Source organism: Bubalus bubalis, chromosome 2, assembly GCF_019923935.1.
Source record: "Bubalus bubalis isolate 160015118507 breed Murrah chromosome 2, NDDB_SH_1, whole genome shotgun sequence".
NCBI lineage: Eukaryota > Metazoa > Chordata > Mammalia > Artiodactyla > Bovidae > Bubalus > Bubalus bubalis.
The window spans coordinates 170,167,910-170,183,560 of record NC_059158.1 but is presented as its reverse complement, the minus strand read 5'-3'; the positions used below and the strand labels follow the sequence as shown (position 1 = coordinate 170,183,560).

The 15,651-nt window shown below is 37.8% G+C and overlaps 1 protein-coding gene across 22 annotated transcripts in view; it reads left to right on the top strand.

Annotated features, from left to right (window-relative positions):
• TRIP12 (thyroid hormone receptor interactor 12) overlaps positions 1 to 15,651 on the top strand; it is a 151,407-nt gene that overhangs the window by 42,554 nt on the left and 93,202 nt on the right. For all 22 annotated transcript variants that reach the window (XM_006047088.4, XM_025278391.3, XM_025278400.3 and 19 more), the window contains exon 2: positions 1,637 to 1,783. In XM_006047088.4, the coding sequence (XP_006047150.1) occupies positions 1,686 to 1,783 (98 nt within the window). In that variant the 5' untranslated portion in view covers positions 1,637 to 1,685. The remainder of the gene's footprint in view (positions 1 to 1,636; positions 1,784 to 15,651) is intronic.

The following is a 15,651-nucleotide window of genomic DNA, read 5'->3' as shown; positions in this document are numbered from 1 at the left end:
ATAAACTTACATATGCAGACCTTCTAAATTTATGTGTACACATAGATGGAAATTATACTGTTTTTCCTGTAGCATATCTGGGAGAGACCTTTCCATCAGTTTATGTAAATTGAACTTTCCTCTTTCTTTTTTAATGTTTGCATAGTATTTTTTCTTTTTTTCTTGATAAAATTGAGAGTAATTCTATTAGTAATTTGAACCTTCTGACTAAAGTTTATTTAGTATATTAATTGATGGTGTGGTAATGGGTGATAGAAATAGCCGTTTTCTTTCTGACCCTGAATTGGGTCAGTATGTGACTCAAAAGAAAACCCACTTTGGTGTTACAGTGGATGGAAATCTCTTAAAATCCAGCAATAGATTGAGTTATGATTAATTTATTTTCCTGTTGGCACAACTCTTGTAATGTCATATGATTAGTCCTTATGTTCCCTCCCCAATAAATAGAAGTTAACTGAAGAACTGTACTTGGAATTTGACTGAAGACTTAAAAATAGTGTCAGATTTGACTTATAAAAATTGCAGTTTTTTCTGTCTCTGTAGTAACTTTTGACCTATTTTATCAGCTAAACTTATTTTCTTTGAGTATAAGCCTTTTCCCCTGTGTATTAGTTTCTTATAGAAAGATAAAAAGTTCAAACAAATTAAGAACTCTGTTTTGAACTAAATTGTTATTACACTTACCATGTTCACAAATTTCTTATGGCTAACATCTCCATGAGGTAGATGATAACTGATTTTGCAGAAGAGGTAAACAAATCTAGAGAGCAAGTTTCTTGTCTGGAGTCAGAGCCAGCACAGCTGGTGCTGAAATCCAGGTGATCTGGGGCCATTTCTCAGTTTACTGTACTTCAGCTGCTTTTTCCTGGTTTCTCCATTAAGATATTACAGCTTTGCCATTTCCTTTGTATTCGTGGTTTCATTTGGCCACAGCCGTACTGTGAAGTACCCATGGCATATATTGTTTCTATTCTGTGGCTGGGGAATCTGAGGCTAGAGGTTGTGGACTGTACAAAGGCAGACTCCTTTAAAACCTGTTCTGTGACACGACTTCAGCCAAGGTGTTATGACTTTAGATGCAATGCCCCTTTCTTTTACTAGAAATGTGGAAACAAAGTTTTCTACTTGTGCTCTGGGTTTTTTTTTTTTTTTGAATTGAGAATTTCTTGGTCATTCCATGAGAAATACAAGTAGATTTTATCTGCTGGGTTCTGGACCTAATGCCTTGAATTTGATATAGTCCTGACAGTTTATGGGGCTTCCCTGGTGGCTCAGATGGTAAAGACTCTGCAATGTGGAGAGACCTGGATTCGATCCCTGGGTTGGAAAGATCCCCTGGGCACCCACTCCAGTATTGTCAACCCACTCCAGTATTCTTGCCTGGAAAATCCCCATGGGCAGAGGAGGCTGGTGGGCTACAGTTCATGGGGTCACAAAGAATCGGACATGACTGAGCAACACTTTATGACACATTAATCGGGCAGACTTCAGAGGTTAAGACAGTGCAGCGTTGGTGAAGGCTGTCTGATCAAACTGTATTATATAGAGTTTCCTCTTTTATGGTTCCTTCATTTTTGGTGTTGAATCATATATAGTTGACGTTTTATTTTTTTCTCTCTCTTTTTTTCCCTTTTAGTGAATGGTAGTGTCTAGAAAGGGTATGTCCCTTCAAGAGAGAGGTGCCAATGTCCAACCGGCCTAATAACAATCCAGGGGGGTCACTGCGACGTTCACAGAGGAACACTGCCGGGGCCCAACCACAAGACGACTCAATAGGAGGAAGGTATGTATTTAATGGTAATTTGAAAAGAACTGGGATTGAAGAAAGTTTTTTTAAAACCTCACTATATGGATCAGAGCTTAAATGGTTCACTGTAAATGGGAATTTCTTTTCTAATTTTTGAGCTAAGTAGCACAAACCTGGAATTCAGAGTGATTATTTAATCATCCCCACACCCACCCCCAGGCTCAGAAAATAGTTCTCAGTCATTATCAAAACTTGAATCTCTGGGTGGTTAACGTGGCACATCATGTTTTGTTGGCCCCTTTTCTTTCTCCTCACTGTCTTATACAGGCTACAACATACCTTTCAACCATTTGTGATCCCTTCCTTCATGTGTGTAGTGACTTGGTTTATTTACCTTATTTGAAAGGAACCTTCGTTTGTTTTAAGATCTTGAGTTTTGTTACCTAGCTTTTGAGTTTTTTCCCCATCTTATTTTTTGACAACACATGGATGCTGACAGGCTGGTGAGGTTGTCTGTTAGCACATCCATTCTCAGTGTTTGATGTTGAGTTGGTCTTTTTTAGCTGGAGTCATTGTATAGGAGGTAATATGAAGAATCAGATACATTCTGCTGAATGTTGAATTCCATGTCTCATTTAGCTAAGTAGTCTCATTTTATGCATAACATACTCAGATTTGCTTGGGCCTACTTTTCCAGTGCATGGGCTCATCATAGATTAAAGTAGATTGTGGCTAAACTCTAATAAGATTACCTTATGCAACATTTTGAGGCATTATCATGTGTATATTGTCTTGTTTAGTCACTAAGTCATGTCCAACTCTTAGTGACCCCATGGACTGTAGCCCATCAGAATCCATGGAATTTCCCAGGCAATAATGCTGGAGTGAGTTGCTATTTCCTTCGCCAGTATATTGCCTGGTAAAATATATATAAAATTTATATATAATTTATAAATATTTTATATATTTATAAAAGGTAAATGTCAAATGTAAAGAAATTGAAGTACATCTTGCTCATGTCAGGCCATTTTAGTGGTTGAACATTTGGACATTGGGCTAGGACAGTTTGTGTGTAATTTTTGTCTCTTGTGAAATTGCTGTGTGTCCTTTGTTATATATCCTTCAGAAAACCTCAATTTTTTTTTTTTTTTTTTTAGTCCATACAGTGAGGATACTTATTTTACAGGGTTACTAGTTAATTTCCGTATTATAGTATGTTAAACTTTTAGAACAGTGCTTAGTACAGAGTTTTGTTCTAAATTTTTTGCTTTTTTTACATTTAAAGCAGCATACTTTATTTATGCTGCTGATTAGAAAATAACACCCCCCATTACAAAAATGTTACATATTTTAGAGAACTTGGAAAGTACAGGGAAGTACAAAGAAAAATGTCATATTTTCACAGTCCACTTAGAATCACTGCTAACATTGACCCATTCCTCCATGTGTGTGCACGTGCATGGGCGTGTGCTAGGTGGTTCATTTGTGTCCAACTTTTTTGACCCCATGGGCCATAGCTCACCAGGCTCCTCTGTTCATGATATTTCCCAGGCAAGAATACTGGAGTGGTTGCCATTTACTTCTCCAGGGGGATCTTCCCCACCCTAGGGATTGAAGCTACATCTCCTGTGTCTCCTGCATCGCAGATGGATTCTTTACCTGCTGAGCCATACTAGATGTGCATGCATACATATTAATCCTCAGGTTATGCTTAGACTCTTGATATGATTGACAAACATTTTGCACTGTCACACAGTATATTACTTGTAAATCCAGTGATGTTTCAGCACCATTATCTTTTCTGCACGTCAGTAATAGGGAAAATTATTTAAATATTCTCTTGTATTATGTATTTAAAAATGTGAGTGGAAAACAAATAGACACAGTTAATTCTAGTTGATTAAGATGCATTGGCTTTAATAGCTAAGTTGTGCTCAAGATTGAATTCAATTAGATGTGTAGAATGGATCTTTCCCTAAAGTTTATGTGCTTTAAGCCAATGATGCATGCTCAATTGATGGAAAATAATGAAATTTAAGTTTCTTTGGTAAGGCAGAAACATGCCAAAATACATAAAGCAAGGTGTAATTAAGAGTTTTTGTAAGACTTGAATCCTTCCTCCCTTTCAGTAATGCAGCCTCATTTCATCTCTCACGATTTCAACTTTTATGTCTTCAAGAAACATTTCCTGGCAAAAAATAGTCACAAAAGAGGGCATATTCACTTTTTTGAAGTCTAGTATCATATGTGTTGTTTTCTGTCCTTAAAAATGTTTTAAAAACATGACTTTTAAAGTCTTCATGTCTAGTTGTGTGGTTAATACCATAATTTAGTAATATTGATTGTTCAGGTGTTTCCTGTTTTTATGGGGAGAAGTATAATTATGATCAGTACGTAGGAATTTGGAACTTCCGCCAAAAAGTTTTATCATTTTGGTTAATAATGCAAATGAGAATATATTTGCACATAGGAATCTCATTTTGCCATTTTAGCAAGGTTGATACTTTTGTTTGTGATAGATTGTCTGGACTGGAAGGGACCTCAAACCCCAGACTGACTTGTGAAGCCCCAATGGAGTGTGCTGTAGTACCCAATTATGTAACTTCTGAGAAACCTCTCCAGGGATGCTGGGGAGTGAGAGGATTGGCGTTAATTGGGAGAGAGCAGTTGTAACTGTATTTTCCATTCTTTTACCCTGATTCCTGTTGCCTAGCTTTCCTAAGTAAAATGCTACTATTATTGTGACTTTTGTTTCCAAAACACAGTGGCTTTGGTCTTGTGGATGTATTCACAGTGGTCCAGTGATTGAAATAGTGGCAATAATAACAGCATCTACTCCAGCAGAGCTACATATTCTTTCATTTTGAGACTCACAGAAACTGTGTGCTAGTAAATATGTAGTCCCTGTTTTATAAACGCTTGCTCAGCTTTACACAGCTGCTGTGTAGAGACAAGGCTTGATTCCTGACTGCTTCACTCTCCAGTGATTCCTTTCTTTATGCCAGCTGTTCTTACTGCACAAACCACTTGATCCAGATGATGAAAGACTTAGAGGAGGGCGTGAAGTACTTACAATTGAAGATTATTTAACTCTTTCAGTTTAGAATTTAAGTTTTTTCCCTCCTAGAATTTCTTAATTCATTCATTTTTTGATTTGCTCTGTTTCCTTCCCAACTTGGGTGAACGTGTCCTTTTTTGTGTAGCTTCCTTTCTTTGACCACTTTGTCTTTTTCCCAAATCAAGGTCACTTACCTTTTTTTTGCCTTAAGAAGAAAAGGTTTAGTTCATCCATAAGGTAAAATAAACTTGGATCTTTGGGATATATTTATTTTCTCTTGATTATTCCCTCTGTTGTTTTTCACCCATTCTTCATCTCTCTTCCTAATGAAACTAGATATCTTTCCCCTCTTCTGTTGTTTTTCTCTTCTCCCTTCTTCCATAATTTGTTGGGCTACCATTGATCTGTTCCTCTCTGTGTGTTCTCTTCCTTCTTTAGGAAATCCTTCACCTCTTCTGCTTGTGTGTGGGCTTGCTCTGAGAGATATTACCTAGCCTTCCCACTGCTAGCAGGCTGTCCCTCCCTATTGGCCATTCATTAGCATTTTCTTTAGCATTTTTTTTGTTTTTCTCAAATGTCAGTGGTAGGATTGAATTCAGTTTTAAAGCAACCTCAGTTAAGGTTGCTGTAGTGAAGGTTTGTTTGACTTTGTTATAAAAACACAGCATGATGAGAACAGAAAATTGGATGCTTCGGGAGAATTAAAGAATTAAGATAAATTTAATCCTTCTACCCAGAGATAATGGTGGTTCGTATTTCTACTCTGTTTCTACTCCATGATTTGAATTATCCCTCATTTTTTGTCTGTAAAATACATTACTCCCATGCCTATCACATTTGAGTATGATTCTGATTTTATTGAATCAGATTCCTGCAATAGGTTCATAGGACCCCAGGATATGAATTATTTTGAAGACTTTTTTCTTTTTTTGGTGCTGCATGGCATGTGGGATCTTAGTTCCCCTACCAGGGATTGAGCCCATGTCCCCTGCATTGAAAGCACAGAGTCTTAACCACTGGACCACCAGGGAAGTCCCTGAAGACTTTTTTAACAGAATGCTAAATTGTCTTTCAGAAAGATTGAATCACTTTGGTTTTTTTTTTTTTTTTTCTTGTTTTGATTAAACCAATTTATACTCCTAACACTTCGTGAGAATGCCTGGTTCTTCAAATCCTGGTCAAACAGCACAGCATTTTTAGTATAAGTTTGTGGGGAAAAGGGATTCCTTTGGTTAAAGTTACTGTTCTTTGGTTACCATAGAGTTGAAGGTCTTCCCCACATATTGGGCATTTTTATATATTTTGTGAGTTGTCTTAGTGTCCCTTTTCTCTTTTAATTTTGAGGATGTTTGTTCTTTTATTAGAACCCTTTATGAAAAGGGAATCAATCTACAGAGATGGGCTAGTATTTTTTATTACTTGTTCTAGTACTAATTTATGGTAGATTTTAAATTTAGGTAGTCAGGTATATCAGCTGTTTGTTTCTTTTCTTCCTTTGCTTTCTCCCAGAATAAAATTTTCTTCTCTGTTCTGTCAGTGTTTTTTTTTTAATGGTGTGAAAAAATGCCTGAATCCAATCCACTCCACCTTCACACTCCCATTACAAAATTTGTCTGCAGAGTTTTACTAGTTATTTATTACTGAGTAATTTATTATGAGATCTAGAGGTTATTGTTTTCTGTTAACATTGCAAAGTAGGGAGTTTTTAAAGCCAGGGTTAATTTTATAGAAAGATATAGATTTGTATTAATATTTTGCTTAAAAAAATTATTTCAAAGGGTTGGGATACAGAAAAACACAAAAAAGAAAATAAATATCATCCAGAGATTAAGTCTGTTTTGATTTTTATCTGTCTTTATTTTGGTGGGGGGAATCTTAGTTCCCTGATCAGTTATTGAACCTGTGCCCCCTGCAATAGAAGCGAGGAGTCTTAACCACTGGACCTCTAGGGAATTCCCTATCTGTCTTTAAAGCACCATTTAGCATGTAGCTGATTACATTGTAAATACTTTTAGATCCTACTATTTTTTCCACTCAGTATCCCAACATGAACATTTCCTCTTATCATTATGATTTTTGTCATTTGTTTACAAATGGTCACATGATTTGCTGAATCAATGTGCAGTATTTTCCACTATTAATTTTCCTTTTTTGGATAGTTAGATGATTGCAGTGGGAAAAGTTTTTGCTTGTGCTTCAGTTCAGTTCAGTTAAGTTCAGTCACTCAGTGGTGTCTGACTCTTTGCGACCCCATGAATTGCAGCACGCCAGCCCTCCCTGTCCATCACCAACTCCCGGAGTTCACACAGACTCAAGTCCATCGAGTCAGTGATGCCATCCAGCCATCTCATCCTCTGTGGTCCCCTTCTCCTCCTGCCCCCAATCCCTCCCAGCATCAGAGTTTTTCCAATGAGTCAACTCTTCGCATGAGGTGGCCAAAGTACTGGAGTTTCAGCTTTAGCATCATTCCTTCCAAAGAAATCCCAGGGCTGATCGCCTTCAGAATGGACTGGTTGGATCTTCTTGCAGTCCAAGGGACTCTCAAGAGTCTTCTCCAACACCACAGTTCAAAAGCATCAATTCTTCGGTGCTCAGCCTTCTTCACAGTCCAACTCTCACATCCATATATGACCACAGGAAAAACCATAGCCTTGACTAGATGGACCTTTGTTGGCAAAGTAATGTCTCTGCTTTTCAATATCCTATCTAGGTTGGTCATAACTTTTCTTCCAAGGAGTAAGCGTCTTTTAATTTCATGGCTGCAGTCACCATCTGCAGTGATTTTGGAGCCCAGAAAAATAAAGTCTGACACTGTTTCCACTGTTTCCCCATCTATTTCCCATGAAGTGATGGGACCGGATGCCATGATCTTCTTCTGACTGTTGAGCTTTAAGCCAACTTTTTCACTCTCCTCTTTCACTTTCATCAAGAGGCTTTTGAGTTCCTCTTCACTTTCTGCCATAAGGGTGGTGTCATCTGCCTATCTGAGGTTATTGATATTTCTCCTGGCAATCTTGATTCCAGCTTGTGCCTCTTCCAGTCCAGTGTTTCTCATGATGTACTCTGCATATAAGTTAAACAAGCAGGGTGACAATATACAGCCTTGACATACTCCTTTTCCTATTTGGAACCAGTCCGTTGTTCCATGTCCAGTTCTAACTGTTGCTTCCTGACCTGCATACAAATTTCTCAAGAGGCAGATCAGGTGGTCTGGTATTCCCATCTCTTTCTGAATTTTCCACAGTTTATTGTGATCCACACAGTCAAAGGCTTTGGCATAGTCAATAGAGCAGAAATAGATGTTTTTCTGGAACTCTCTTGCTTTTTAGATGTTTGCAATTTTGGTATCTCTCAAGGAATATGTTCCAAGGAATGAAATTACTTGGTCAAAGTGAGTTTTTTATAGTCAACTTATTTCATATAAATCTTTTGCCCTCCAATTTACTTACCACCATCAGGGAAAAAAGTGCATTTTCTCATCATTCTGTCAAGTGTTTGCCTTCTGGTTGCAAAGAGCAGGTGTGAATTTGAAGTTGCCAGCTGCATGTCTCCTGCCTTATTTATGGAAGAAGATGGACAGAGAAAAGCAAATGTATTAGAGTATGTGTGGTTAAAGTTCTGACTAGTTTCCATTGCTTAGTTTTTCAGATCTATGTTGAATCTTTTCTCTAGGCTTGATTCTTCAAACTGTTTTGATTGTGGAGATATGCATGCCTTATTTTAATAAAGCCTCTTTTTCTTTTTTGGCTTTAGAGTTTTAACAAGTCCTGCCTTAGTGTTCTTGGCAGTATAAACAGTGTAAGATGGTATTCATCCATTTGTAGAACATCATGCAACACGCTAGATAGCAGTTTTAAAAATGAGAGTAGAATAGCCTTTGTCACAAGCAGTTTCCAGCTCAGTAAGGGATATTGGCATGTAGATGATTATTGAAGTCAGAGAAATATTTCTAGTAATGGCCTTATGGATGTGGGCTTTGAAGGCTGAGGAAGCACTTGTAAAACATAGGGTATACGTCAGCCACGTTTGTCTGTACTTCAAAAGTAGAGTCATTAGTTACTTCCAGAGTAGATTTTAGTTCTTTTTCTGTTTCTCTTGGTACTTTGTTCACAAGTAGTAGGTGTTCAACAAAGACTAGTGTTGAAATAAGGAGATTTACTTCCTTGGCATTTGTAGGTGCAGAAGTGTCACTTTCTTTTATGGACATGGTCGTCAAAAGGTGATTGCCTGGAGTGAAGGCAGAGTTAAAATAGGGCCCAGTTTAAATGGGTATGCTACAGGGATTATGCTGCAGTAACAAACAGCTCCTAAACATTAGTATATCATCTAGCCGTTAGATTTGTTCATCCTGGGTTGTCTGCAGGCTCTGCTCCATGTCCACACTTTCAGGTATTTGGGTATCACTGCTCTGGTGGCAAGATAAAGTGCTGAATTGCTTTCTGACTGTCCAAGGCTTCCCTCAAGTGATCCATTTCCACCCATGTTCCCTTGACCAGAGCAAGTTACATGGCAGCATGTAACTTCCAGGTGGTTTGGCAGGTATTATCCTACTGTCTGCCTGGAAAGAAAGTGGAATATTTGTAAACAGCACCTGTTAGCTATCAGAGCTGTTAAACATCCACACCAGACCGTTTATTTCCCTCAGTTCTGCTCAGTGCAGCATGCCCATATAGTTGTGTGTTCTCTTCATTCTTCTACCTGACTAACCAGTATGGATGCCTTTTTAAATATTCGTTTTTTGATGTTCCTTCCATCTTTTTTGGTCCTGACCTTTGCTCAGTCAGATGGAAGCCTCTTCATCTTTGGGAGGAGGGAGACATGTTAAAGGGAGACATGGCGTGATGTGAAAATGACTTTACTGTTTCTTATGATTAAATTGAAAACACTTCAAACAGTTTTTACTAGAGTTGTCCAGGTAACTTGTCATGTACTCCTCTCAGTAAGGGCAAATCTTACAGCGTAATTATTCACTTTGAGTTTCACCAGCAGAAGTGCATGTGCACACACTCTTCTACTTCTTGGGCTGCTTTGGTAATGCTGAGAAGGCTGGTGTATCCCCCCAGGCCTTGGGCTGGGAGGCAAGACTGACAGTGTTGCGTTCAGCGTGGTTGTCATGGCCTCAAGAGGAACAGAGGCTACTTTTTTCTAGGTAGAGGTTATGCACATTGGATTCTTTATTTCTTGGACCAATAGAGAAATATTTTATATATTGTGCAATTTTCCTTGCATTATAGATTATTTGCCTTTAACCATCAGGTGTGAAATTTTTTCCAGCTGTCACTTCTTTAAGTATACTGGAAGCCTATAAGCCATCAGCTGCCATGGATTATTTCATATCTTCACTGACGGTTTACTCTGATTCTCCTGTCCGTCAGTATTGAAGGAATCTGATGTCCCTCACCACTTTTGGCAAATGCTTTCTCAGTCTCCGAATGCTTTCCTAGAAGAGAAGAACGCTTTTCCTAGAAGAGTTATCAGTGCGACTAAAAAATATATATACGAATGTTTCTTCAATAATTGAACAGCAAGTTATAATGTCATATGTGAAAGACTAGAGCAAGGCGTGGCAAACCCTCTGCAGTATTCTTGCCTGGAAAATCCCAGGGACAGAGGAGCCTACAGTCCATGGGGTCGCAAAGAGTCAGACATGACTGAAGCAACTTAGCACATGCAGTTGTGTCCAACACTTTGCAACCCCATAAACTGCAACACGGCAGGCCTCCCTGTCCATCACCAACTCCCGGAGTTTACCTAATTCATGTCCATTGAGTCAGTGATGCCATCCAACCATCTCATCCTCTGTTGTCGCCTTCTCCTCCTGCAATCTTTCCCAACGTCAGGGTCTTTTCTAATGAGTCGGCTCTTCACATAAGGTGGCCAAAGTACTGGAGCATCAGCATCAGCCCTTCCAGTGAATATCAGGGTTGATTTCCTTTAGGATTGACTGGTTTGGTTGTTTTGGAGAAGCTCTTGAGAGTCCCTTGGACTGCAAAGAGATCAAACCAGTCAATCCCACTGTATAGTGTGTATCATATAATGTAAAGTATCTTTTCTTTGATGCCCCTCTAGTATCTTGAATTACGAAGTATATAAAATGCTTGCCTACACAGTTTAGAAACATTGATATAATGTATGAGCATTTTACAAAGGTAAAAATAAACAAGTAGAAGGAAAACAGTTGATAACCAAGTACTTATTATCTCAGTAAGTAAATGCTTGGGTACTTGATGCAAGATGACACTAGATTCAGATGCTTCATCTGTGTTTTGTTGACTGTGACAACTGCAGCAACAGACTTCAGTGCTGTAAGCAGCATTTTTATTATAAACTTTCCCAGCTGATGCATGGCTCTTGATAAAGCTGAAAAAAAAGAAAATACAATCTTGTTGATTCCCATTCATTCCTGGAAAGCTTCAAGTATGTAGTAAGTAAAGTCACTCAGTCATGTCAGACTCTTTGTGACCCCATGGACTGTAGCCTACCAGGCTTCTCCATCCATGGGATTTTCCAGGCAAGAATACTGGAGTGGGTTGCCATTTCCTTCTCCAGGAGATCTTCCTGACCCAGGGATTGAACCCGGGTCTCCTGCATTGTAGGCAGACGCTTTACCATCTAAGCCACCAGGACATTACTAAGTATGTAGAGGACCATGCAAAACAAATCTAAGCTGAGAAATTAATTATAAGTCCATTTTTCCCTTAGGTCATGATATCTTCTACCTCTGGTGCTTAACTGCTAAAAATGCCAATAGCACCACTGTTCCTCAAAATGTTTTGAAAATACTCCCTAGAAGAGGAACCACTGTTTTTTTTTTTTTTTTTTTTCTTTTTTAAAGACACTGTTTTGTTAAGATAAATAAGGAGTTCTATATTAGAGAATTTTTGGAGCCAGCATTTTGCCATAACTCAACATAGGAACATTGGTCAGACTACTTCTGTTTTGTGACTGAAATAGAATCTAGTACATTTTACAGGAGACATTAGTGAGTTTTTTGTTTAAAGTGTTTTGAATGAACTTTCCATCTTGATTATTGAAAATCAGAGGCTTATTTATAGCATGCGTTTTATAGCATTATAAGCAAGCATTTAATTTATAGAAGATAAAACTAAATGTTATAATTGTGCATGTAAAACGTAAAGGCATAAAAATGTCTGTGTCTCTATGGATATACACACATTTGGAGGTGTAATTATATACCAAATCATTTCTGTTTGGTAACATATATGCTAGCACAGATAATAATTTCAAACAGAATCTGAGACCTGTAATACAAGGAATTAACTGCTGCTGCTGCTACTGCTGCTAAGTCGCTTCAGTCATGTCTGACTCTGTGCGACCCCATAGACGGCAGCCCACCAGGCTCCTCCGTCCATGGGATTCTCCGGGCAAGAGTACTGGAGTGGGGTGCCATTGCCAGCTGCTTGTAATGAGCTGCTTTGCTTATTTTGCCTATGATTAGATTAGGAATGTGCTCTTTGCTACCAGGTTTTGGCCTCTTTTAGACTGAACCAGAGTTGGTTTCTAATCTTCCAGGATACCAAAGATTTTACTAAAGCATAGTAAAAGTGAAGCCTCTAGAAGAGACAATCACTAGAGTTTGCCCGAAAGTCACCATGAAGCATTTGAAACTTGGTTTCAAGTTAATCTTGAAAGCACACAACCAAGAGTTGATAATAGCATGTTCTTTTGCAGCATAGATTTCTTTAACCTGAATTTGCCCACATCCACTTGGAAATGATGTCAGTATGCTGTGGAAATCGTGTTGGTTCATAGGCAGTTTTTTCTGTAGTGTTAATATATGCACTGTAGTTGGGACAGATTTCAATTAAGAGAGTAAGATTTGGAAATATATGTCGCTCTTAGAAAATACATGGAAATCGTGCAGAAATGAGTTAAAGAAATCATTTAGTGCAAGAAATAGCTGGTTCAGTGGTTTCCAGAACCACCACACTTTGCACTGCTTAACAGTCTCAGGAAGCTCAAAACCATTTATTTACTCTCCTATATTTATAAAGAAGGAAAATGAGAAAAAGGAAGTGTTCCCCAGAATTATATTTTTAATTTTGTCAAAGCTGGTCCTAAAAGAAAATACCTTAAAAGAGAAAGTACAAAAATAAGACTGTAATGAGTGGACCATCTGTGATTATTGGTGCAAATGTTAGTGGAGGTTTAATCTTTATTAAAATTGATGTTTTTGTTAGGACTCTAACTGCAAAATAATAACATAGGTTTGAATGCTGTGTTTCTAATCATATTTTCACTATTAGTTTTAGTAGGTGATATTGCAGAGCATGAGGATTTTTTTTTCCCTCCAGTAACATCCATAGGTTGAGAAGCTTCAGTCCCCACACCCATCCACCCACCCAGCTATCTTGGATTCTGATTCACTAAAGGGCTCATTCTAGTGCTACTTAACAGTTTGTCCTGAATTTTACTGTCTTGCAAATTTGATTTATAGTAGGTATAAATTTTACAGATCTTAAAGAAATCATGCTTTTCCATAAAAATTAATATTAAACATAAAGTTTGATAAATGAGGGAGTTGGTAAAATGAGCTAACAGGCATCAAGACTCCTTTAGCACTAAATGCTGTTATATTCTCATTGGCTGTTCTAATTGGGCATTATTATTTTATGGAGATTTCTTTACAGTGTCTGAGCATTAACAATTTATAAATGGGCGTAATAAAATAGAGTCCCACTTTGGGAGGGCACACATTGTTACTTATGGTAACCATCTGGTTGCCTACTCCTCTTGTGGTAAGCCATGGACCAGATCCAGCCTGCTGCCTGCTTTTGTAAATAAAAATTTGGTTAGAACATGGCCATGCCCATTTGTTTATATGTTATTTATACCTGCTTCTGTGACACGTAGTACCACCACAAAACTGGAAGTGTTTACTACCTTTTACAGAAAATGTATTGAGACCATGCTGAACAATAGTCAGAGGGTCGTCCCTGGTGGCTCAGCAGTAAAGAATCTGCCTGCAGTGCAGGAGATGAGGGTTTGATTCCTGAGTCTGTGGAGGATCCTTGGAGAAGGGAATGGCAGCCCACTCCAGTATTCTTGCCTGGGAAATCTCATGGACAGAGGAATCTGGCAGGCTGCAGTTCATGGGGTCACAAGAATCGGGACACAACCAAGCAGCTGAACCATCACCACCAAAGAATGGTCAGAAAGACAAAAAGATCACTGTTGTGTAATATTTAAAAATATTTTTTTCACCAGGCCTCAGTGAGAATATCACACCTAAAATAATTTTAGGAAAGTTATTAATCCAGTTAGATCAGTATGGGATTGAAGCCAGTTTTGTGAGCCTCACTTTCTTGAATGATTGGACACATTTTCTTTCTTTTTCTCCTCCCCTCCCTTCTCTCCCCTTTCTCCTTCATACACATTGAGACTGCCTGCTATATTCTTTAGTTCCTTGAAGGTGATGAATAAGGACGTGAAAACTGCAGGAGTGGGTTTGGGTGGCTATAAGTTTCAATATGTTTTAAAACCAGAGAACGATTTATTTGGGTGGAGGAAAGGAAGACTGCTACCTCTACTGTGTGATCAGCGTAGGTTAATGTTGGTCAGTTTCTGTTGACAAAGAGAGTTACTGATACTTAGGAATATATTATGTCATTTTTTCTTTCTTTCTGGGATTGACATTTAAATACTTAACTACTTGAACATTATCACAAAGTTGTCTAGCTTTGAACTGATAAGATTTTCTTTTAATATGATCTTAAAATTTTCAAGGGATATTTAAATTTTACTGTGACATGAATTAGAAATTGTGATTCATTTAAAAGATACAGCAAACTTTTAAAAAAATAAGAATGTAGAGAACCTGAATGACATAATTTATAAATATTATTCCACGGATAGTAAATTGTATTCCATGGATAGTAAATTGTATACCTGAAAACAATATTTTACTTTCCTTTTTAAAAAGTAACTATGAAGTGATTTGAGAATTTGCTCAATCTTACTCCTTTAAAAAAGAGTTGTTGTTCAGTTGCTAAGTCGTAACTGTTTGTTTGGGACCCCATAAACTGAGCAAGCCAGGCTTCCCTGTCTTTCACTATTTGCTGGAGTTTGCTCAGACTGGTGTCCATTGAGTCGGTGATGCCATCCAATCATCTCATCCTCTGTTGTCCCCTTCTCTTCCTTCCCTCAATCTTTGCCAGCATCAGGGTCTTTTCCAGTGAGTTGATTCTTTACATCAGGTGGCTAAACTATTAGAACTTGCATATCTGAAACTAGAAACAAAAACAGAAGCAACTTTTGGAAACTAAATCTCTTGATAAGAAACTCATGGGATAAAGCAAAATATCAGTCTGCCCGTGTAAGAATATCTAGGAAAAATAAAGACTAAATTACAATATATAAAATTCTACAAGGTTCAGCTTGGATACACTCAGAAAATACAACATATACCCTGGAAGGAAAAATCATCAAAGACTAAGATACATGAAAGCCTATAGATAACTGTAGTTTTTTAGTAGTTGATCCAGTTAAATGTTTAGAGAATACTATTGTGTTATGGATTAGAACCTTAAAAATGAAAATAATAGTATGAACCTGAGAAATATTCACTGAGGAGCTAATGTCATATCTTCTTTCAAGAATCCAGTATTGAGTTCTTCTTCAAAAATGAAAGAAAACAAAGACACTGAGACTAGAAACCTTAGATCAACTTTTTGAAGAGATGATGGAACATATATGATACATTGAGAACTGTGTGGCATCCTGGTACATTTAGATGGAGTTGTCATATGAGGTGTTGAGTGACTTATTTCTAATTCCTTTGAGATCATGTTCAAAATGAGACTTAAAAAAAGTTTTTTAAACAAAA